General features: G+C 35.5%; 4 protein-coding genes across 4 annotated transcripts; 2 read left to right on the top strand and 2 right to left on the bottom strand.

The window, feature by feature from the left end:
- Positions 1 to 895: 895 nt before the first annotated feature.
- On the bottom strand, positions 896 to 4,483 carry LOC133299050 (uncharacterized). The gene is made up of 6 exons (XM_061498450.1): positions 3,951 to 4,483; positions 3,025 to 3,190; positions 2,548 to 2,724; positions 2,380 to 2,463; positions 1,655 to 1,736; positions 896 to 1,576 (listed from the first exon to the last, which is right to left on the bottom strand). Exons 1-6 carry the CDS (start codon positions 4,301 to 4,303, stop codon positions 1,143 to 1,145), a joined length of 1,296 nt encoding a protein of 431 aa, XP_061354434.1. The 5' UTR covers positions 4,304 to 4,483; the 3' UTR covers positions 896 to 1,142.
- Positions 4,484 to 14,157: 9,674 nt separating this feature from the next.
- On the top strand, positions 14,158 to 15,451 carry LOC133299009 (uncharacterized protein At2g34160-like). The gene is made up of 5 exons (XM_061498396.1): positions 14,158 to 14,283; positions 14,666 to 14,714; positions 15,023 to 15,085; positions 15,180 to 15,244; positions 15,359 to 15,451. The coding sequence occupies exons 1-5, from the start codon at positions 14,158 to 14,160 to the stop codon at positions 15,449 to 15,451; spliced, it is 396 nt and encodes a 131-aa protein (XP_061354380.1).
- Positions 15,452 to 16,982: 1,531 nt separating this feature from the next.
- On the top strand, positions 16,983 to 18,718 carry LOC133299111 (protein CDC73 homolog). Its single transcript, XM_061498540.1, has 3 exons — positions 16,983 to 18,076; positions 18,255 to 18,337; positions 18,466 to 18,718. Exons 1-3 carry the CDS (start codon positions 17,062 to 17,064, stop codon positions 18,556 to 18,558), a joined length of 1,191 nt encoding a protein of 396 aa, XP_061354524.1. The 5' UTR covers positions 16,983 to 17,061; the 3' UTR covers positions 18,559 to 18,718.
- A 2,028-nt stretch (positions 18,719 to 20,746) lies between these two features.
- LOC133299135 (non-specific lipid transfer protein GPI-anchored 5-like) lies at positions 20,747 to 21,494 on the bottom strand. Its single transcript, XM_061498572.1, has 3 exons — positions 21,173 to 21,494; positions 20,986 to 21,048; positions 20,747 to 20,871 (listed from the first exon to the last, which is right to left on the bottom strand). Exons 1-3 carry the CDS (start codon positions 21,492 to 21,494, stop codon positions 20,747 to 20,749), a joined length of 510 nt encoding a protein of 169 aa, XP_061354556.1.
- Between the last annotated feature and the right edge of the window lie 1,601 nt (positions 21,495 to 23,095).

Genomic DNA, 23,095 nt, shown 5'->3' with positions numbered 1-23,095 from the left:
TATAGAGATTCGTTTTGCGTGCCGAAGTTTTTTTTTTTTTTTTTTTGCTGCGGGCCCCACAAAATGTTGTGTGTGTAGAAAAAATTTTGTGGTCATGTTAAATGATAGATGATAAACCCATAAAAAAACTATCATATTGTTAAGGTTAATATGTACACCATTAACTTCCTCATAAACAAAAATAATGTTTAGTACATACAAAAAAAAAAAAAAAAAAAAAAACGAAGACGTCAGAACGTCACAGACAAAATAATGGACAACCGCGTTTGGGACATCAATATCACATCCAATCATCATTCTGTCTTACTACAAAATTATTGAGCTCAACTACTCTAGCTTAGCATTTCATAATCAATACTGTAAAATGCTCGTTTTATTTTGTGTTTGCAGTTGGAGCATCCTTAGGGTGCATTTAGTTTTTTAAAAATATTTTTTAAACCTTCTTATTTAGTTGGATCCCTCTTTTCTCATGTTATAGGAAAATACTTTCTCCTACTATAGACACAAGATGTGATGAGTCCCACCTCTCATTCAAAAACAAAAAGTAAAAAAAATTATTGCACACATTTTAATATATCACTAGTAGGAAAAAGAAATCTCATTCTTTTCCCCTATTCAGTTATCAGTTATTATAACCTTAAAGAAAGATACTAAAAAGAGTATTTAAGCCTTTTACTTTTTTTGAAAAAAAATTTATGTAATTATTATAAAAGAAATTCAAACAAACAGGCCTTAAGCCAAAACTCTAAAAAACTCAATTAACAAATTACATTTTACTATAATTATCTTTATGTAGTTTATGCTGATTCTATTTTTACCTTTTTGGTTACGGCGCCAAGAGCAAATTGTTGAGCCACGCAAATGATCTTGGTAAGATATAAAAACGGATCCATAATTTGATAACAACGCTCTTGAAATGATTATAACTTACAAAAATAAAATAAAAAATGTAATTGCAGCTTTGCATTCTAATAGGCAAGAGCGAGATGAATCTGAAAAGGTTAAACTAATACAAAAAAAAAAAAAAAATTAACCACAAAATTAAGATTTGATAGTGATAAATATGATGGTCTAAATATATTGCGCTGAATCTTCAGAACGGTTATAAATGGGACTTTTGTATTGACCAGCTCCTAGATCATTCACCTCCGTGCAAATCTGTGCCCTGCTCCCAATAACAACGCTCTCCCTACCGCTCCACTGTGAACACCCAAAACCAGAGCAACAGTCCCACCTACAGCCACCCACTTCCAGTCTATGCCATGACTGTTTTGTCTGGTATCACTTATGGCTTGCACTGTCCCTTCCTTGCAAGACGCAAGCTCTGACAAATGCAAGTTTCTGTCAGATGAAATCTTGGTTGTTTTACTAGCCATCAATGCACATCTTGACAAAGAAGCCTCTGTTTTCCTAGCATTCTGGTAAGCTCTCATTCCAGAGTGCAATTTCTTAACAGCTCCCCACATCCCATGGCGGACTCCCAATTTCGCAACATCTTTGGGAATCCCCATGTCTTCATAATGTAAAAGGATAACCTCGCATGCAGACAACTGACCATCTCCTTTGCGAGATTCCACTGCATCAATTTCCCAAAATTAGCAATTGAAACATTACTAATGAAGTTTAACAAGCAAATAACTTTGACAATTCTTACCAGGTCTAATTACCCAACTAGAAAAATAGAGTTCTACACGTCTAGGCTTATCTCGTTTTGGCAAACTTGGATAAGGCACTCCCTACAACATTGAAGATTAAATAGTAATAAATAAACCTTGTGCTTAATCAGAATAATCATTATGTATTTTGTGTGTGTTTTTATAATCAACAGCACAGACACATGTTTAAGCAAATTAAGATTAGTTACTAAATGAAATATGAGAAGTGGATTGCATAAAAAACAATTAATCAACTTAACAAATTCTTTGAATGAATTAGGAAATATTTGCAATTGATGAAATAAAGAATTAAAGACTTACGAAACTGTCATGCAAAGGCAATGGAATGGCATCAGACTAATTTCTATCCTGTCATGTACTCCTATAGTCCCAAGGCAAATCCTAGCAACTTATAGGGCCCGTTAGTATTATCTTGTTATGTTAATAACCAGTTCAACTATGATTTTGTGTTTTTCATTTTTATAATTTTTATTTTTTATTTTTTAGGGACCTCTTTCCACTTGTTCATTTCCTTCAAGCCATATAATTCATGTTTCCCTGCTCAATTGTTTCTGGCGAGAAAACGAAACTTCCACTAAGAGTTTTAAAACAGGACTATCTTTTCTAGCGATGGAAGAGTGAAAGGGAGGCCACAGTAAAGAAAAACAGAAACAAGCCTCGAGAAAGTGCCATAAAATTGTAGTAAATCATGTCACAACCATACCTTTGTCACACAATAATATGTATTTCCAGCCTGCCATATTCTTCGAGCAATAATATATTCTCGATCACTACAGAAAAAGGGGAACTACGGACAAAAAATAAATTATCAGTGAATCACACCATTACACACTTTAATTACAACAGTCTCTAAGATCTTTGGTCCAAATACCTTTTTAATCCAGTGAGCAATCATTGTCCCATTATGAGGACATTCCTCCAATACTTCGCAGTATGCGAGCATAGGATCCCATTTAGGACGAAAGTCATCATCCCAGAAGAAATCCCTCACCAACTCTGGAGTTGCCTCTTCAAAAACAGTTCTACTACGGTAAACTGTAGGACCTGTCTGTTAACAGATCCAATATCAGATGTTGATATATTTTCATGGCGGAACTACAAAAAAAATCATCAACATTGACGATGATCACAGTAATAATTATTTTGGGTGTGAAATATGAAATGGAAATAACTCAATGACATAAATCCACTTTGAACTAGGAGGTAAAAGTGCCTCTGATATATGTACAAAAAAAAAAGTGCCTATTATAGAAAGGATATCCAAATAAATAATCAATATAGGACATGTATGATTTTTTGTCAGATTATAGACAGAATCTGCGTGAGATGAAAATTGATCAGAATCTACCTCTGGATCATGACGCCAAGCTTGGTATTGCATACTTGGTGTTGTCCTATCCATAAAAATTTGCCAGTCCATCACTCCGTCCTTCCCATCAAGAAGATGAAGAAGATTTTCCAAATCAGTCTGTGTAACAATATCCTGCCCTCTCTCCTCAGCCTTATCACTGGACCTAATGCATGTGCCATAACCAAGTTGCAAAATGAATAAAACACTACATTCTTCTTCTAGCAATACAGCCACAGTATAAGTAAGCAATTACAAAGGTAATAATTAAACATCAATATAATAATGTTTATGTGCATTTATGAAATTCAAGATACAGTAAACAGAAGCTGATGGTCATAAAGAACGAGATTAGACACACAGAAGAAAATCCATCAATCTAATATCAAGCAAGGTTAAAAGAAAAAGGCCTAAACACATAATCACTACGGGAGTAAAGTGCTGAGGTGAAGAATCACTACAAACTGCAAGATTATCAATGCTACAACCAATCTCTAAAAACCAAGAAAGGGATAGATCAGCCATTCCAGTTGCCAAATAGAAAATGAACTGTGTGCGGTAGCCACTAAAATATTCCTAACATCAACCAAAACAAATTAGATATTGCAAAGTAAATATTACATTACATGCCTAATGGATAATATAATTGAATTCAAAATTAGTTCCATCCTCAATACTGCGTGTTCTGGTTTCTTTTTTGAGGAGTTCTTGTCATAAACTAAAGTATTACCCTTTTAAATATCGGAGATGAACATGTCGTGACACACTTTTAAAAATTCAAATTAACCATCATTGGAGGAACAAGATAAACATAGCACGGTCTAGATCAGTTTCGAAAGAAAACGAATTAATTCGAATTAACAGAATAACAAGATAACATTTAATTGAATAATGATAGTAAAAGAGGAGGAAAATTGAGCAGCTACCTAGATGCGTTCCCCAAATTGGAGTCGGCATTCTCGGATTGCGAAGGCGAGGGATCTTGACCTTTGGCCTTGGACCAATAGGTGCGGCAAATGGAGAAGGCGGATAGGGCGGTGAAGGCAAACCAGAGGCGGCGGGCACCGAACCCCGGCGGTGCCGTCCAGAGGAAGCGTAACTTGCTGCGAACGCCGAGGAAGACGAGTCCCGTCCACCGTGGACGCCACGACCACCCGATCACCAAGCCGATCATCACGGCGAGCCAAATCGGGACCGCGCATAACAAAATGTCGACGAATGTCTCGGTTATCGAGGGTTTCTTCAAGAACTCCACAAGATCGAAGAAAGAATCCTCCATTTTCCCGAGAAAATGAAAGACCTCTCTCTCTCTCTCTCTCTTTCTTTCTCTCTCTCTCTCTCTCCCTTTGCTTGATGTGTGAGTAATGGAAATGAAATCAGACGATGGAAACCTTGTTCCGCAGGACACACCCAACGAGTTCGGCCCCTTTCATCCTTTCAACACAGCACAATACAATACAATACAACACAGCACAACAACATACAATAGAATAATCCTTTTTCTTTTCTTAGTGAGAGAAACTTAACACGTGTCACAATACCTGCCGTCCGTCACCAACCTTATCTGATTACGACCAAACCAAAATGTCGGGTACAATTGTTTAATAGATAAGATATTTTTTATTTTAATTGTTTGTGTTATAATTAGCTGTAAATTACTAAATTCTTTTTCTAAATAACGATTATGCTATAATTAATTTTTGAAAAAATAGTAATAACAGGATAACTATAAATTGGCCTACTAGTAGAGGCAGACCATGGGCTCTGCAAATTAACTTATGCCATGTTCATACTTTAAGGTGTTATCTTATATAATTTAAGTGTCAGGTGGCCTTATGCGTTCTGTATAGTGCCGCCCGAAGGTTGGGACTTGAATTCGCTATGTTGAGTTTGAGATGAAGAATGGGGAGGTTGTTAAGGCCAGTAATATTATTCTCTAACACATTTCATATAATTTAACATGTTCTTTGTTGCGTTTGTTGAGTTTGAGGAAAGATTATATATAAAACTTGCACATGATCATTATCGGCGATACGTAGTAGATGCTACATACAGTTTTATATACATCACTTCACATTTATATAATTTTCATTATTTGATTATAGTTGGTTCTTCATTTTTGATTCTATCACGAGTATATGTGTTTCACACTGATGCATAAGAAGCATTATCTGTGGGAAACATTCTAAAAAAGGCAAAGTTAGGTTAGATTTTTATAATTCATTCAACTATACACATATTATGTGATTTCTAATAAACATTAACGATTTTTGTATCAGATATTCTGTTAATTAGTACTGTATAACTCATTTCCAATAAACTTTTAATCAGAGTTACTTCTCTCTCTAATTATTTGCAAAAAGAAATAACACGAGGCTGCAAGGTTCAATACGGCTAACTCCACTCAGTTTCTACTTTCTACTTTCTCAACCCAAAACATTGATCCATATACCTCAGCTAATGAAAAGCTATCAACTTCATTACATTTGAGCAATATCAGCAAATAGGATTCACATGGGGGTGTGGATTTGTATCATAGGAACCTCATTGTAGTAAACAGTAGACCCCTAAAGGCAGAGAATAAGATCCATCACCCACATGGTGCTGGGGATTTCATACACACTGTGACCCACACGGCATTAAAAAGGAAGGAATGGGGTAAGTAAGGGATTGGTTATGATGGCAGTCTTAGGGTTGGAAAAAGAGAAATTCAAAGATTCACTTTGATTGGTTGTTTGGTTTGGTACTCCTAAAGAATCCGTCCTCTCATTCAACAAATAAAGTGAAAGGTCCAAAACTTATATTCTTTGTAACTCCCCACAAGCAAAGCCAATTAACAAAAGTTCAACTTCAAAAAAGGATAAAACATAACTTTGTTTACATCAATCCGGTTTTCCCTTTCCAGTCATATTTTCACACCAACAACAACTCTGTTTTTTCAACGAATTTGGTGAAAAGAGGTAAAGGGTAGACAACCGAGGATGCACCTCCAAATTCAAAAGAAAAATTCTATGGTCAGTGTTTCGTTTTATATAACTTCATGATGATTTTCATTATAGAATTGATATATAGCCCAACATAACCGCAACACACCTTTCAAACGCCTCCTTGATGTAATCTTAATTGCTCCAAGTCCAAACATGAACCAGATTTTTTATGTTGATAAATACTTTAGGATAGATAACAAACAAAAGGCCATGCTGGCTAGTTGAAACACACAAAAAAGGACTCAAAGAAGATCGGTAAATGCACTTCTCTTATGCATGATCAAAGAAATTATTTAAAACAAAATGTAGGACAAGAAATTCTACAGTTGTCGTCGTTCAACAATTGACACCAAGTTCCGACATTGGAGTTTCAGCAATTTCTATTGCTAATTTTAAGCAAGGAACACATAAACTTCCATGAAAAGATTAAGAGAAAAGAACTCTTACATGTTACTTGGCCATTGAATTTTCTTGCACGAAAAGAATGAATTCAACTGTTAATAGCATCACCATTGGAGAAACTCTTGAGTTGGGGGGAATGAAGCCTGGTCCGAGATCATTCCCTGGTGTTCTTTGCTTCAGAAGAATGAATGGTCTCGAACCAGACAGCATTCCCCTCAACTCCTTCGTATGTGTGTGTTTGAGTGAAGAAAAGTGGGAGAGAAGGAATTAATTTGAGAGAGGCAGAAAGGACTGTTTGATTTTGATTTGGCCATGCATTGTTTTTCATGGGCCCTTATATACGTGAAGGTGGGGAATGTGTCGGAAAACGTGGTATCCCACTTGCTATGGCTAATGGCTCCCCCATCCTTTCAAGCTTTCCACACAAATTTTATGTTCAAATGCTGAGTGTGAAAACATCCTCCCTCGGGGAAAGAGATTTTTCCTTTCTCCTTTAGTTTTCTTGAGTACGAGTGGGGAGAAGCAAGTAGAGTTTCTATCCTAAATGGTTGTTAATAATTAGTCATTCCACATTTATATTAGTGCCAGTTACATCTGTCACCTATCTCTACTGTTATTTATTTCTCTCAACTCAACTCAACTCAATACAAATTATGTCTTGTAAAATGAAAAGGAAAGTCCGAGTTCGTAGTGTAAATAGGGTCCATTTGCCTTATTGATGGTAAATGGTTTCACTTGAAAAAAATATTGGTGAACTAGTGACGCTAAAGTAACATCCTCTTTTCCTCTTTTAGCGTATGTTAAAGGAATAGCAAAGCTCCCTTTAAGTCATGTCCAATCTGTAACCAAACATGCCGTAAGCCCAAACGCAGACGTGGCGTTGCTTATTCCCATATGCTGGACTGGTTTTATACTGAAGCCATGAAGGTAATGTTATTTATACAACTAGTTACTAGTGTATTCGATTACATGTACACTTTTTACAGGAGAGTGACAGCAGGTGTTACACTTCATGAATCGATATAGTGTTGTACTTAGTATGCAATTATTTCTTTTTATTCATGTATTTATTTATGGAAAAAGTATTTCTCCAATAACCGGAGATAAAATTATTTCTAGTGAGCAAAACTACATAGTTTTGGAATTATAAAATTAAGAAATTATAATGATAAAGACTAATATAATTTTGTAATATATTAGAATTACAAAAACACTTTGATTTCAATTTCAAAACTTCCGCAATAACTTATCTCTATTGATTGAAAAAATCTTTACCTTTTATTTATCCAGGAAAATATGATGGAGTTTCTTGCTTACGGAGTTAATGTTGTCATAGTGACTTAAACAGTGAATAAAAGTACTAGGGCATGTAGTGTGCATCATGACCTTGAGATGAGGATTTAAAGAAGTTCTCTTTTGCTTGCCACTTCAAAAAAGGGAGCAAACGAAGAAATGGGGAACCTTCTTTGATGAATGGTACTCCCAAACTGTGTTATTTCAAGATTAGATGGAAAGAAATACCTATTGTCCTCTTTAAAGCTCACGCAGAGGCAATGGAAAAAAGGTAAGTGGTAAACGGACAGAAGACAATAAAATAGAAATTTTTAAAATTAAAATTTGACTAAAAATGGGGGGAAATTAAAAGAAATTAATGCTGTATATGATTCTCCCTATGCACTTATGGCTTGCCATATTAGACGGGGATATTAAATCGTTTGAGATAATGTCAGTATCTAACTACATGTGCGGAACATGTGGCAATTATTCTGGTGGTTCTAAAGGCTTAAAAAGAAAAGAAAATGCATAATGTATAGACAATTGGCCTAAGTTACAGAGTTTTGAAATTTTGTTTTGGTATGAATGACCAAGAAATTCGTGGGGTAAGGATGCTCTACTGTAAGTGAAAAATTGCATAGTGTACAGCTTAATGTGAAAAGAAGAAGAAGTTTTATAATTTTTTAAAAGGTTTGTTTTTTCTGATGTTACTTTAGATAACTTTATCTAATGTTCATCAAAACGACATCGTTTTGGGACAGAAATCATGGTATTTTTGTAATTTTAATTTATTTAAGGATTATAATAATCTTTATCACTCTAATTTTTTAATTTTTCAATTCCAAAACGACGTCGTTTCGATAAACATTAGATAAAGTTATCTAAAATAACATCGCAAATTTTTTTCCTTTTTTAAATACAAATTACGCTCTCTTTGATTTACATGTCTCTTTCTCTATTTCATCTTAGCCCCACTGCATTGAATATTATTCATTTTCTTAACATCCCCCACACCAACCCAAAAAAAAAAAAAAAACACAAATCATGGAAAAGTGTTCACTCACATCTAATTGTACATGGTTGTTAGGTAGGAGTTCATTTTCGGTATATCATGAGTAGGTACTTTTTTCCCAAAAAAAATTATAGGATAGGAATGAAAATAACTATAAAAGCGATGATAATATGTAAAAATATTACTTTTTGTCAGATTTAATAAATGGTAATAAAGTACGAGTAGTATTTATTAGTATTCGGTACAAGGAGAGCAACGAAAATATTCTCGTTAGGTAGAAGGATCCATTGGGCATGGTAGATGCCTATTTAGCGGCATCGGGTCGATTTACAGACGTCTACGGCTCGGTCTACTTCAGGTTAAAATTAACTTAGTATATTTCATAAAATAGGCTGCATTTAGGCCTTGAAAAAATTTGTTTAATAAAAAATCGTAAGTCCACTTTCACAAGGCCTGGTCTATAAGCCTACAAATCGGTTTATATTATACTATTTATTTTAAATAAAATAAACTAAAATAAGTATGCCTTGAAGAAAAAATAAAAGATATAAATTTAATCATTTGCAATTATTTATAATTTAATTATATTTGATTATGTTTTAATAGAAATCTAACTTTAGTTCTTATGTAGGAGGAACTAACATCTCAGCATGTTAGATTGTGTACATGAATACATTAAAAGGTTTTTGGAATATGTTATACTTACTACAAGCATCATGATGTGTTTGTTGGATTCATGTAGTTATTTTATTTTACATAATATGAATTTGTTTGTTAGATCTAATGAAATATATGTTATTTAGTTTAAGCATTTTGCTTTTGAAAGTGACTTAATGCAGATTGTATGAGTTTTGTTGTGATTCATGATTCTATTTGGACATTGAAATTATGATTTTTGGTTTAGTAACAGAATTTGAATATTTTGTAAAGTTGAATCATGGTTCTGCTTGAAAGATAAAAGTGACTTACTACGCTAGGCCATTTGTTTTTTTATAAACGGGTCAAGTCAGGTTAACAGTTAAACTCGTACTAGACTTAGAGCAGGTCAAATTAACATTTTTTGACGTAGGCTTAAGTTTTAGGGACAAAACTTGACCCAGCCCAGCCCAGTCCACTTTCACCCGCTACGCCTATCCCTTCCCACCTCTCTAGTCTCTACCATGCAGCCAACAACTTAATTAACCTCAAGCTCGTCGGCAATTGCTTCCCTACGTAGTTTTTTTAAACTAATTTTCATTGTATATTATGTATATATATATATCAGCAGTTGCTCCTTTATGTAATATTTACTTGTGTGTATCATGTTTTTATTTTTTATTCAAGTGAGAACTATTCAAAAAAGGAAATGGAAAAGGAGGCAGAATACCATTGCTGATTTTGAACCTGTCCGCTCTGTTACATTACAGCTTTATCAATTAAGCTGCCTTAATTAAAAAAATAACTTGTTTCCAATATTTTTTTAATATACTGTGATGTACCTAAATCGGTGCATATGCCATAGCTTAACTCTGAAGTTCCTTATAAACATAAGTTTTAATTAAAATGAGAAACTCAACTAAACAGATTTGGAGGCAAGGTCCCCATCTATTTTGCTTTAACAAATGAGAGCATGTTTTGTTCAAAAAGGTGTCGCTTTGACGCTTTTGCTGTGTAAAAACTAAACCGTCTAAACAATAGACATTTTTTTCCCCCTACTTCTATCATAACTAACAAGACATTTATTTATTTATTTTTGGAAACACCAACACATTCATTTTTAAGGGGTGTTTGGTACAGAAGATAAATTTTATTACCAGGTAAATATAATTAGTAGGGAAATGGTTGAAAAATTAAATTAAATTAGTGGGAAAATTTAAAAAAAGTTGTTTGGTAAATCGAAATATTACCAGAAAAATTAACAAAAATTTACTAATACTATGTTTGGTTGAAAGTAAAAGATTGATAGGGAAAAATATGAAAATACCGAAAATACCCTTTACATGTTTGGAAGAAAGAAGATCCACGTGGACCCACCCCACCCCTCCCCTCCCAGTCCCACCGCTTCACAGACACAGATGAGACTTTGAGAGAGAAAAAAAATCCCCCTTCCTTCTGTGTCGCCCTCCATGGTTCTACCTGCAAGCAACCCTTTCCACCCTCAAACTAGATGATCTAAGTAGAGGAGACAAGATTTGAGTAGACGAAGATAAGGGGCATTTGCATAACAAAAAAGGCACCAAAATTTTCACTTCCCCAGTTCTTTCCAAATACCACCTCCAAGGTGGACTTTGCAAACCGTGATTTCAACAAAAATTTACACACAGCGCACCATTGGATGGGGAAAGAGGTTGCCTGGTTATTTTTGTCAAACTCTTCTACCAAACGAGGTTTAATTGAAAAACCACTTTCACTTACTCATCAATCTCCCTAAAAACCACCTACCAAACACCCCCTAAAGCAATACAATTTGGCTTTTGAACATTGTACCCCTAATAAAAATAAATATGACTAATATGGCTGTATTTTTAAACTATTTAAAAATTTTAACTTTTTATTAAAACATAACATCAATCTACTCATATTTGACCGTTGACTAGACCTTATACTCGAGTATATAAAAATATACTTGAGTAAATCTCGTGAGAAAGGTTGAAGGTATGTGGCATAGTTTATTATACTCGAGTATGACACAAGTTACTGGAGTACATAACCTTTGTACTCGAGTAACTCTCCGCATTGTGAAGCTATTTGAGTGGGAAACTTCTGGTTATTTCTTTGTTAGTCTGTTAGTGTTTTTATGTATTTGACTATTTCGGTGAAGCATCTATGATCTATATATCATCCTTTTGTAATTTTCTTTGTTGTTGTTTTTTTCTCCATATGCACATTCCTTTTCCATTTGCACTAGAATCTGGTTGAAAAGGGAATGTTCTTGAGTTGAAACTTCAAATCTGGTTGGGGAATTAGGAGAGGAAACATGAAAGCTCTAAAGGCTAGGTCGTTGTCTTGGAGTGGAGTTTTTCCTCTTATTCTTTCTACTGTAATTGTTTGTTAATCTGTATATGGTTTCTTCTTTATATCAATTTCAGTGTTATTTTTTATGGTTCCATCAATTTGGTATCAGAGAACTTTCGATCTTGGAAGTGCTTTTTGGTCCAAATCTGTAAAAAAAGAAAAGAAAGGGAAAACCTAATCACGAAAGTGGAGAGGTGCATGCATCGTTTGGAGGACAGAATGGATGAATGAAGACTCTTTTTGTCAACTTCAAGAAAACATTCGAACATTAATAGACCGCATTGATGCGTGTTTTGCTAGATCAGGTATAAGGGAATCAGAAACAAAAAAGGTAGAATCAGAGAAACAGAGAGTCAAATAAATAGAAAAAAGAATTGAAGAAGAAAAGGAAGAATAAAAAAGAAGGAAACAAAGAAGAAGAAGGAGAAGCACAAGAAGATGAAATAGACAGAGAGGAGGAAGAAGAAGACGATGAAGGAGAACAAGAAGAAGAGGTGTTGAAGGCTGTATTCTAGAACGGGTCTTCATAGTTCAGTCATAGGAAGAACCAACCGCGAGGAGAGCACATAGAGAAACGTGAAATGATCTTGAGAAGAAGCACATCAGTCACAGGTCGAAACAGAGGTGGGTTTGGAGGCGTTCATGGTTTTGTGGATCGAGCTACTTTAGGCAGTAGGGATGACAGAAGTTCATATCATGAATGGCAAGGGGATCATATCGTTGATATTCAGGTTTTTTTTTCCTGAACCCAATTAAATTGAAAAAAATAATTCAGTTCTTAAAAATGAATTGGTTCATTAATTCAGTTCAATTCTGAATTTGTTTAGAATCAGTTCTAAATTAATTTTTAAAATTAATTTTGAATCCAAAAAAAATTACAAAAAGATTGAAGGAAAAATATATATATAAATAATACTGAAAAAAAATACATAAGAATTAATTTTAAATAAATAAGTTTATATAAAAATATATATATAAAGATTGCAAACAGGGATTTGAGTAGAACAAAAGCAGCTCAAGCAAGACGAAGAAGGATTCAGATTTTGTTACTTGGGTAAATTGGGGTTCTTACCATAGACACCGCTACATACATGTATAAATAACAGTAGAGTTCCCGCATTCTTTCGATACCCAACACGTGTTAATATCCATGTTCAATGATGTCCACCATGTTCAGTGAAACAGAATGGGAAGTTGCCCAATCCCTTCTCCACTTGTCTCGAATGCCATTCACTTGGGGTTGCGGAAAGAGGAGATCTGCAATAGTTCCCCATTACTTTTATTCTTCACCAATGTTGTTGCATCACGATGATGTTGTCGCAGTGGTCAAAAGAGAGACTTCAATTCTTGCAACCCCTCTCTTCTTTGAATCGAAGAAGAAGCCCAAATCCTTGTGAATAAAATTGTCTTGCAAAAGGGCATGTTGTGTTGTCTTCCTTATTTATCTTTTCTCTTTCTTTTAAAATATAATTAAAATATTTTCTATTCCTTATAGGCGATTGTGATACTAACATATAAACATTTTTTATTTAATGACTTTTTTACTAAATGTTTAATGGTAAATAATTAATTTAAGAGGATAATATTTTCCATTTTAAATTATATAACTTTGTGTTATTTTAAGTGAAATGATCTTATTTTGATTCATGTTTTACTTATTTTTCATATTTTATCTCCTCTTAATGCAAATTACTCAAACTCTTCATCATTACATTAATCCTAATAGCTTAATTAACCAAAGAACTAACAAGCCTCCTATTGACAAGAAAAATTAAAATAGTCTAGTACCATTGAATGATTGGGTGTTTCCTCTCATATGGACATTTTTTTTTTATAGTTTTATCTTAGTTTTCCCTTATTGCCCTTCCCATTTGTAAGAAGTGACCACAAAAGGTGCACCAAAAATGATCTCCCTATTCACGAGCTGCCCAAGTAAGGAAAAACTTAATTATGCTCAAAACTTTCACTGGATTACTCATCCCAACAACTATTAGGAAGGATTACTCATCCCAACTAATTTCACAATCACAGGGTTAGGATTCCGCATGAATATAGTTAGGAATCATACCAATCCAATGCCATTATAAGAAGAAAGAACAACTAACATTGCTGACTTAAAGAGTGTCATTGTAGACATTATCGCTACTTCAATATTTTAATTTATATTTCTTAGTTTTTTTCATTTAATTTTTTAATCTACTAATCATATAATCTTTGATTCTTTATGATAATTTCATCTAATTATTATGTTGAATGTTGTTTGTTAAAGTGGATTCCACTTTTAACCGACGGAATATCATGTAACTAATTGTGGACACGTGTCCTTTGTTGATTGGTTAGCAGCCTCTATATAACCGTTCCCGTCGCTTCATTTCTTTGTGAATTGTGAGAGAAGCAAACTGCGAAATTTCCCGCGCATAGAGAGAGAGAGAGAGAGAGAGAGAGAGAGAGAGAGAGAACGCAATGGTGACTGGTGGTGAGAGCAAGAACGCGAAGATCAATGGCGAGGAGGAGAAGGAGAAGAAGATCATTCGAATTCAGGTTTCCAAGACCAAGAAACCACTTTTCTTCTACCTCAACCTCGCCAAGGTATCACTTACTTTCTTTCACGATTTTCTTGCTTTCCATCCAATTTAATGCATCTGCGATTATTCCCCCTTTAATGCACCTGTTCTCCAATCTTTGACTCTTTATTTCGACTTTTCATTCAATCACTCTGTCTGTTTAGTGTTTTCTCGGAAACCTGAATTAGGTTTTCTTTATTTCGTTTTTTCATTTACCTTTTTGCAGTCCAATATCTGCATAATAGTGAAAGAATGATGCTGAGCATCGTTTTCGCTACTTTTCTTGGATAACTTCTTTATGAAATTGACTTCAATTGACTTTTTTATTTATTTAGAATAGCGTGTTCTGTTGAAATGGATTTTCAGTCAATAGCCTAATATTGATCTCGTTTTTCTTTCTGATGCAGAAGTATATAAAGCAGGACAATGACGTTGAACTATGTGCATTGGGCATGGGTATAATTTTCTTGAACCTTTTTCTGCCCAACCTTCGTTTGAAAATTCAACATATAAGGGTGTTCTTGATTGAGTATGTGAAAAGTAAGAAATAGAAAATTTGGAAAAAGAAAAGAAAAGGGGGAAATAAGATATATTGCGTTTTAATGTTGATGGAAGATTATTTTCAATCGGTTCTCATTCCGTCAAAACTGCATGTATTGTGCATTCTTTTTATGTGGTTTCCTCGAATTTAGAGCAACTGATATAAGAAAATAAATGCATTTGCTTCTTCTTTTTTTCTAACTTTTTTCTTTAATTGAATCCAGCTATTCCAACTGTTGTAATCATCTCTGAAATTTTGAAAAGCAGTGGGTGGGAGATTAAGAAAAGTAAGATAATCCCTCTCCTTACAAAGCTTGCCGAATGCAAAATATTTGTTCCAAGTTTCGATGGAATTGGTTTTCATATGGGTATTTGATGCAGATATGATAACATCCACTATTGGTGCTAAGGAAGACAAGGAAGGTCGGGGGATTCCGAAGGCTAAGGTTCTTCTGCTTGCATTTTCATTTGATCTTGATTATCACTTAATCGTTCAGTTTGTTACGTTAGTTTAGGATGTCATTTAACAACTTGTCATTAACTTACCCTGTTTCGCACAGCTTGAGATTCTACTGGGAAAGGTTAGGAAAATGGACCAAAGTACTGTTGCTGCAACATGTGAGAAAAGTGCTGACAATAAGGCATCGCAGTAATAGGGTAGTACAAAATGATGGTCTTCTGCTTGTAGTATAAGCAACTGGATTCTACAATCTCTGTATATGTTCTTTCATTCTTTTTTCTTTTATTGTGTCTCGGGAGGTAATATACAGTGCTTGATAGTCCTTCCAAAGGCGGTTACGCGATTTTTTTTTGGGCACAAGACAGTTACGACTTTACTCTTGTAAAAAGTGTTCCTTGTATAGACGCATTTTTTCATAATTCATATTACTGAAGCTTACATAATGAAATGCGTTAGATAGTTCAATTCCTATATCTTTCTCTCTCTGTGACAAACAAAAAAGGGCATTTCTCATGTTATGGATTTTGTAATAACTAATGACCACATCCGGGTCCATACTAAAATCAGCACAAATTTTGCAGAAGGGACAATTCGGCTGTGGTGAGCGCCAAAACTGTTATGTCGTTTGATGCTCGTTGAATGTAGGCAAACTATTTAGGTTTATGGCTGTATCCTGCAAAAACAATATCAACAAGAATATTGATTGATAAAACCTTTTCTTTGTAAAGCTGTCAGGAAATGAAGAAATATGATTATCACTGCTCAGCTAGCTCAGACTTGGAGACTGGGAAGCATATCCACATGCAAGGGAATGTCTGAGCATTTTGAGACGAAAAATTATGCAGTGCTATGTTCTATCGCTGGAGCTATATTGATCGTACATAAGATAAGAGCTTGAAAATATAAGCAGATGGGTTAAGTGTCGATTTTAATTTTACAGCAATGAAACTTTTGGAGTATTCAAGTGTGACGAGTCCCATGTAGCTATGAAATATGGTTAAACAACAATAATAATGCATTTCTCAATTCAATGCATTTTTTAAACTATTTCCTTAACTAATGCAATTAGTCCCGCTAGGGGACTGGTCATACACATAAAGGATATAAAATGAATTGTGTCATGTGGCATATCTACATAAGTCGCCCACAATTAAGATGTAGGAGTTAGAAATAAACTAACAGAAGTCAAATTTGTAAAGGTATGTCTATCAAATTCAAATTTGACATATTTTATTTCCCACAAACATAGTTGAAGATCTTCTGGATTTAAATGTTCTTGTGATTGTGGTACAATTGTTACAATCCAAATTATATTTATGGGAGATAAATATGTCAAATGAGGTATCACTGCATAGATCTCAAAAAGTTATGTGAGATCTTAAAAAAATCATCTGATTTAGATACCCAAGTCACAAGTTATGGCATTCCGAAGTTTTACGGTGACGAAACTGCCTACGTGGCACTGACGTGACACACATACTGACGGGACTGGTCCCGTCAGTATATATGACATGTTTGACTGCATTACTTTGATAAAAAAACTTATCCAATTAAGTTTAACTTCACGAATCTTTTGTACAAAAATCTTAAAATGGTGCATTAGCCGATGAAACGTACTTGTGAAGAGAGAGAGAAAGGAAGAAGTGTTTATTTGAATTTGGAATACATAAATTTGTAATTTGTTTGTTAAATTACAAAATTTTAATTTTAATCGAAAGAAGAAAAAGGAAAAGAGTGGAGAGAGAAAAGAGAGACTGCATTTATTATATGTAGTGCTAAGTAATAGTTTTAACGTTAGATGAGATGAGTATGGATCCCCTGTCTGCTCTGAGAGAGTTCACGATAAGAGGCGAGTTGGAGAAGATAGTACGCGTTAACGGCGAGTTCCGTTTCGGCGATGAGTACTCTTTCCCATGCTCCGTGGAGACTGCTTACCGTTCCACGAAGGGGAACCGTTACACCCTTGAAACCCTAGTCCACTACATCAAGAACCATCACCTCAAGCACACTGAGTATTTCCAGAACACCTTCGCCCTTGGCATCCCCTCCGTTACCCTCCCCGATCGCAAACCCATTCTCAACTACCTCCTAGGCACCCTCTCCTCCACCGATTCCATCGAGTACCGCCCCGAAGACCCTTCCTTCGCCGCCCCCAATCCCCTCACACTCCCCCACTCCGATGCCGATCATCACATTCACAAATCGGAGGACAACGACGACGAATTCAACTTCATCTCCACGATTAAGTCCGTTGAGAGGCCCTTGAAGGACCGCGAGTCCTTGCTGGAGTGCAAGAATCGCGACTTCTACAGCGTCCTCGTCGCTGCCACCAAGCGCGAGGAGGAGCGCCAGAGGATCGAGTCTCATCAGAGGAAGGACGGCCTTGTTGCCAAGAGTCGATTGATGGGTGCCGATGAGAGGGGTTTAGGGTTTGCCGATGATTTGGGCTACGATGCCACTCCCAAACCCAAGATGCACTTGAAGGGTACCAAGGTTGGTGAAGGTGTCCCCATAATTTTGGTCCCCAGTGCGTTTCAAACGCTGATTACTATCTATAATGTGAAAGAGTTCTTGGAGGATGGGATTTATATACCCACTGACGTTAAGGTGAAGCAGATGAAGGGTGCCAGGCCCGATTGCGTCACTGTCCAGAAGAAGCTGAGTAGGGATAGGGTTGTCACCGCTTATGAAGTGAGGGATAAGCCCTCTGCCCTCAAACCGGAGGATTGGGACCGTGTCGTGGCCGTTTTTGTATTGGGAAAGGAGTGGCAGTTTAAGGACTGGCCTTTCAAGGACCATGTTGATATCTTTAATAAAAGTGAGTCCAATTTTATTTTATGCTTTGTTGTTATTCTGATTTCCATTTCATTGGATTTCAATCTGGATTTAATAGTTATGCTATGCTTGTGTTTGTCTATCTTGCTTTGAACACGAATGAATGAAGCTATAACTTTTTTAGCTGATTGTATTGCGCTAACCCTTTGAAATTCTTGCAGTTACTGGATTTTACATGCGTTTTGAAGATGATAGTTTGGAGTCAGCAAAGACTGTGAAGCAGTGGAATGTAAAGATTATCTCGGTGGGTTTCTTGTTCTATACCTTACCTTTTCATATTTTGAAAGCTTGTTCAAACTATTGCTCTGCTATCTTCCTATATTTTCAGCTTTTGACTTGCCGTCTATGTATATATTTCTACCTTGATGGCAGATTAGTAAGAACAAGCGACATCAAGACAGGGCTGCGGCATTGGAGGTGTGGGACAGACTAGAAGAATTTGTACGGTCACGATCACACTCTTGATTTGTACCGTATTTAGAGGTCAATGTATGTAAATTTATTTTAAGCCCCTTGTATTAAAATATTAACATTTTTTGTTGTATAATGATGTTTTCTCTGGTTGATTTGAGATAAATAGTTCCAATAGTATATTTTGTAAAATTAGTATTGTCCTTTAACTGATGTCCTTTATTTCTGCAAAAAAAGATTAATATGCTAATGCTCCATATAATCGATGGAAATGTTTACAATCATAATCATGACAAACTTTTAGAGTAATGCCACACATCTCAAAATCATATTGGGTTGTTTCAGCTTAACTAGTGGTCTTGAGTTTGAGTCTTGTGAGAGTTGAGTCAAAAACTTGGTGGAGAGAGGTTTGTCACCCTTGTGGTCTTGCCCGGCTCTACTGAAGTAGTCAAGTAATCGACGAACCGGTGGAGAAATCCAAAAAAATAAAAAAATACCAAAGTTATTTTCCCAAATGATGTGGTAAGACGACCATGTCATATCATCATTCAAATAAAAGAAAAGAAGATACAATAAGGTGCCAAAGAAGAAAAAATATCTATGCAAAATCCACTGATTTTTGGTTATGAATAATTTTGTTCTTATTTTTTCCATAAATAATCTTTTAAGATTGATTGATGACTTGGGCACTTGGCAGTGATTTTGTTTAGAACATTAATTTTCGCACAACATTTGAAAGATAGCTTTACTTGAACTTCTATTTTGTCGTCCGGAATTGTGGGATGTAGAGGCAAAGTTGAATCAGAGTTCTAGCCTGTCCTTCATGTGTTTGTAACTTTGTTTTGTTATTCTTGTCTTTCTTACTTTCAAGTTGGACATTTAAGTCTATGTTATCTATTTCAGATGGATTCAAATGTGGATGTACTTTTTGTGTTTCCTTATTTATGTAGTTCTTGGGGCACTGCTTATGTATCAGTGGAGCCTTGCCTCATTAATTGATGTTGTCGTCCATATGACCCGGAGGTAGGTTTTGTAATCATCACCTTGCAAATGCAAAGTAAATAGGCAGTTTTACTTGAACCCTCTGCAAAGCAGAAGCTTCATAGCACCAAGTTCTCTGTTTTTTTTTTTTTTGTAGTAGATGCACTAGTTTTTCGTTAGTTCATACTTGTGTCTGTGTGGAAATCATGCTAGTCTGCCACTGCAGCAGGTTCCCATAATGGAAGCCTGTGTGTTACGGAAGGTTGAATGTAGTTACCTTTTTAAGTAATCTATTTGGATATAGGACCTGTTACTTTGTCTTGAGTTTATTGTCGGCAACTTTTATGAGGATTAATGTGTAAATGAGCTTTTATGGCTAAGAAAATTAAAGAAAATCCTTTCATTCCCATGTCTGAGAAGATACTAAAACTAGAAAATAAGTGGAAATGTTCCGAAATCCACTAAATGAAAGCTCAGGTACATGGAGCGATTCATATAGTCTAATGGCTCTGTAAATACTTGGTCAATTTCCACTGCATTGAAGCTCGGTGTCATTAGTCATGACAAATTCAAGGTAGAGATTCTTACCTTTAGATGTTAGTCATTGTTAATTTGTTATCTTTAGCTCAAGATATTCATTTTGGTAAGTGGTAACTATTAAATGGAATGATGATAAACTCCTGACATACTTCCATGTGAGTTCAATCTTTGTATCATACAAAAAATTCAAAAGAAGAAACCTCTTAATCAGATTTGAAACTTGACATATAATTCCTTCAGACCTGTGGTTTCTTGGATTTCTTGCAAGTCTTCCATTGCTTCAGCTATTTTTACATTGTTAAAAGCATTTATAAGAAGTTGAATATATTCATATTAATGGGATTAGGCGGTTGTTGTTGTTGGCATATTTTATGATATGGCAAATAAATTCATTTTCATTGATGAGTTTCAACTGAGAGTTGATTGCCTTTCCCACTGCCGCAAAGTTCTACACGCTAGAGTTTTGTTTGCTTTCCCGGGGTTGAATCCAGCGATCATAATAGCAAACCACAAGTTACAATCCATCTTTATTGATAAAGGAGAGAAAATAAGTATCTCTCAATACAAAACCATGTAACCCAGTAGAGGTCACAAAAATGAATAGCATGATCCCTTCAGCCTAAGGGAACTCAACAAGATATGATAAAACAAGGACAATCGGCAATAACAAGCAAAAAAAAAAAAAATAGCATTTTAAATGGGAAGCCAGCTGATTTATGAATCAGTATGTTCTGAAAGTTGAAGCGTATGTTGCTGCCAAAATAAGGAACAGAGGAATCGATAACTTGATGGAATTCCCACTGGATGAGCCTTCACCAGTTGTGGGTATAGTTTTGGATCCGGTTCCTGCAAGTGAATGTCAACTTGAATGGTTAACACGGACAAGGGACAACTTTGATTTTCAAACCGGGAAGTATCAACTAAAAATCTTCCTCTAGATGATGAATTAGCATTCGGTACCTGATGGAACTGAATTTGGAGACTCTGCCGCTGTTCCTGCTGGTGAGTTTGCTGGAGAAGCAGCTTTTGACAAAAATACAAATGTGAGTTAAGCAGGAAGATTTGGATTAGAATTGGGTGCACTTGTCTTAGAGATTGTATAGGTTTCTTTTCCAACCTAATCAAATCGAAAATTTGGTTGTCTTACCTTTATTACACTGACTGGTGGGTGGGGTCTGCACCTTGCAAGCAGCAGGCAAGGTCAGAGCCTGGGTTTGGTTGATGTTGATCCCCAGTGACGATGCGCCCCCGCCTAGAACTTGACACAGGCATTGTGGTTGTGAGCGTACCACACTGGTAAGCTGTGAACAACATCCTGAAGATGGGGTTGATGAATTCCCTGTGATGTAGTTAAGGCAGGGTGACAGGCTGACTAACACATTTGTGCAACTCGATTGAGCGGTAGCTCCTGCCCACATCATTGCCATTACGACCAAAACCAAAACCATCTCCATTTTTCTGTGTGCCATTGGAATTGTTTGATGCAAATATGTTGGAATCTTTCTTCTTCTTTTTTCGGGTGAAGGTGGGATATGTTGGAATACTTTGAGCTATGAAGGAATTGGTTTCGGAAGAACAAGGCATGGGCTTTTGTAGAGAAAGAAGGGAAAGAAACTGACAATGGAAAGGTGATGTGGGTGAACAACTCCTCCTACTCTCCAACGGGATTCGTTTGTTACTTGGTGGCGGCCTTATATCGTAAGGTGTTCAAACCAGGATTCGGGGACCCTTTTTCTATAATATAAGCTTAAATAGATATTTCTATATGCAGGTCGGTTAAACAGATCACCAACTTTTGGCATCTGAGCCTTAGGGATCTCTATTATGATATCTTAAATGTGTTCAAAGCAGCAGACTTTGAAAACAAGACTGAGAAGAAAGAACACGTGTCTTATAGGAGGGACAATATTGTGCAACATTTAGACGAAAATCAATGAAGTTTTTCAGAGCATTGTGCATGCCATTGTCATGTGATCACCAGTAGTGTCTTTGCTTTGTAGCTCCAAACATTAGACTATTGGCATGGTAAATAATTATTTACGATTTTATTCTAACTTATATATTAAAAATTTAACTTGGCGAATTTTGCAGAATTTTAATCATTTAAAAATAATTCCAAAATATATGCAAAAAAAATCATTTAAATGAAATTTGACCCCACGGACATATACATGGAAATTTTCATTTACGTAATCATATACATTGAAATCTAATCTTATTAGATTCAAAGAAAATAAGAGAGTAACAAGGAAAAGGAGAAAATATAATAGAGGAAACAAACAATGAAATAGTACCAACTACCAAGGGTTTTTTTTTTTTTTTGAAAAAAAGTTCTTTGAGGGTGTTGCGTTATACTGTTTAAGCTTCGTCCGCAATCAAAAACTGTTTCATGTAAATAGATTTTAATAAATTGGATCTTTGATAAAAATGTCAGGCTTCATCCTGGCCCCAAAAGTTACGTAGACATATCAATTAAGTTGCCTTCAGATAAGCTGCTCAAAAAGTGAGGGTGGGTCCTATGCCAGTATTAATGGGTTGAGCAAGTCTAACGGAACTTGTATATCTGAAATTAATATCAAATTGGTGTGGCCAAAAGACTAAAAATGACAGCAGGGCTAGAAACAAAGATGGAACTAGTACTAGGATTCGGTTATCCACCAGAGAGAGCAGCTGACCTAATAAAGAATGATTTGACTTGACAGTTGATCAAATAACCCAATAATTCGTGCAAACAGCCAATTGGAATTGGATTATGATGATGGTTTCAGATGCCACTTGTTGAGCTTAAAATTGCTTAGTCAAAATGGGCTCTATAGGGGTCACACAACGCCCCCTTATAATGCCAATGCTACCTACGTCTAACTCTTTTCATTCCATTCCATTCCATTCCATTCAATTCCCCATTAATTAGTTATGGTAGTTGAGCTTCGAAGCCAACTATTCTTTTCTTCATTCCCTCCATCTATAAATTCCCTTATGCTGCTCTTTCCCAATCATCAAACCTCCAAAGCCATTTTTCTTCTGTACTTTCGAACAAAACAAACTCTCTTGTTTATTCAAATTCCCAAGA

This window comes from Gastrolobium bilobum, unplaced genomic scaffold, assembly GCF_033153095.1.
Source record: "Gastrolobium bilobum isolate Gb01-03AN ecotype WA unplaced genomic scaffold, APGP_CSIRO_Gbil_v1 utg500, whole genome shotgun sequence".
NCBI lineage: Eukaryota > Viridiplantae > Streptophyta > Magnoliopsida > Fabales > Fabaceae > Gastrolobium > Gastrolobium bilobum.
Note: the sequence above shows the minus strand (reverse complement) of the source record. Positions and strands in the feature narration are given on the sequence as shown.

What these genes read in the sequence shown, in the direction of transcription:
- LOC133299111 (XM_061498540.1), top strand. Translation starts at nt 17,062, where the DNA reads ATGAGTATGGATCCCCTGTCTGCTCTGAGAGAGTTCACGATAAGAGGC. An exon ending in TGTTGATATCTTTAATAAAA is followed by an intron (nt 18,077 to 18,254) that starts GTGAGTCCAATT and finishes AAATTCTTGCAG; the next exon opens with TTACTGGATTTTACATGCGT. An exon ending in GGAATGTAAAGATTATCTCG is followed by an intron (nt 18,338 to 18,465) that starts GTGGGTTTCTTG and finishes CCTTGATGGCAG; the next exon opens with ATTAGTAAGAACAAGCGACA.
- LOC133299050 (XM_061498450.1), bottom strand. Translation starts at nt 4,303, where the DNA reads ATGGAGGATTCTTTCTTCGATCTTGTGGAGTTCTTGAAGAAACCCTCG. An exon ending in CTTGGCGTCATGATCCAGAG is followed by an intron (nt 2,725 to 3,024) that starts GTAGATTCTGAT and finishes ATCTGTTAACAG; the next exon opens with ACAGGTCCTACAGTTTACCG. An exon ending in CATATTATTGTGTGACAAAG is followed by an intron (nt 1,737 to 2,379) that starts GTATGGTTGTGA and finishes TCAATGTTGTAG; the next exon opens with GGAGTGCCTTATCCAAGTTT.
- LOC133299135 (XM_061498572.1), bottom strand. Translation starts at nt 21,494, where the DNA reads ATGGCACACAGAAAAATGGAGATGGTTTTGGTTTTGGTCGTAATGGCA. An exon ending in CACCAGTCAGTGTAATAAAG is followed by an intron (nt 21,049 to 21,172) that starts GTAAGACAACCA and finishes TTTTGTCAAAAG; the next exon opens with CTGCTTCTCCAGCAAACTCA. An exon ending in TCCAAATTCAGTTCCATCAG is followed by an intron (nt 20,872 to 20,985) that starts GTACCGAATGCT and finishes ATTCACTTGCAG; the next exon opens with GAACCGGATCCAAAACTATA.
- LOC133299009 (XM_061498396.1), top strand. Translation starts at nt 14,158, where the DNA reads ATGGTGACTGGTGGTGAGAGCAAGAACGCGAAGATCAATGGCGAGGAG. An exon ending in ACTATGTGCATTGGGCATGG is followed by an intron (nt 14,715 to 15,022) that starts GTATAATTTTCT and finishes AATTGAATCCAG; the next exon opens with CTATTCCAACTGTTGTAATC. An exon ending in TGGGTGGGAGATTAAGAAAA is followed by an intron (nt 15,086 to 15,179) that starts GTAAGATAATCC and finishes TATTTGATGCAG; the next exon opens with ATATGATAACATCCACTATT.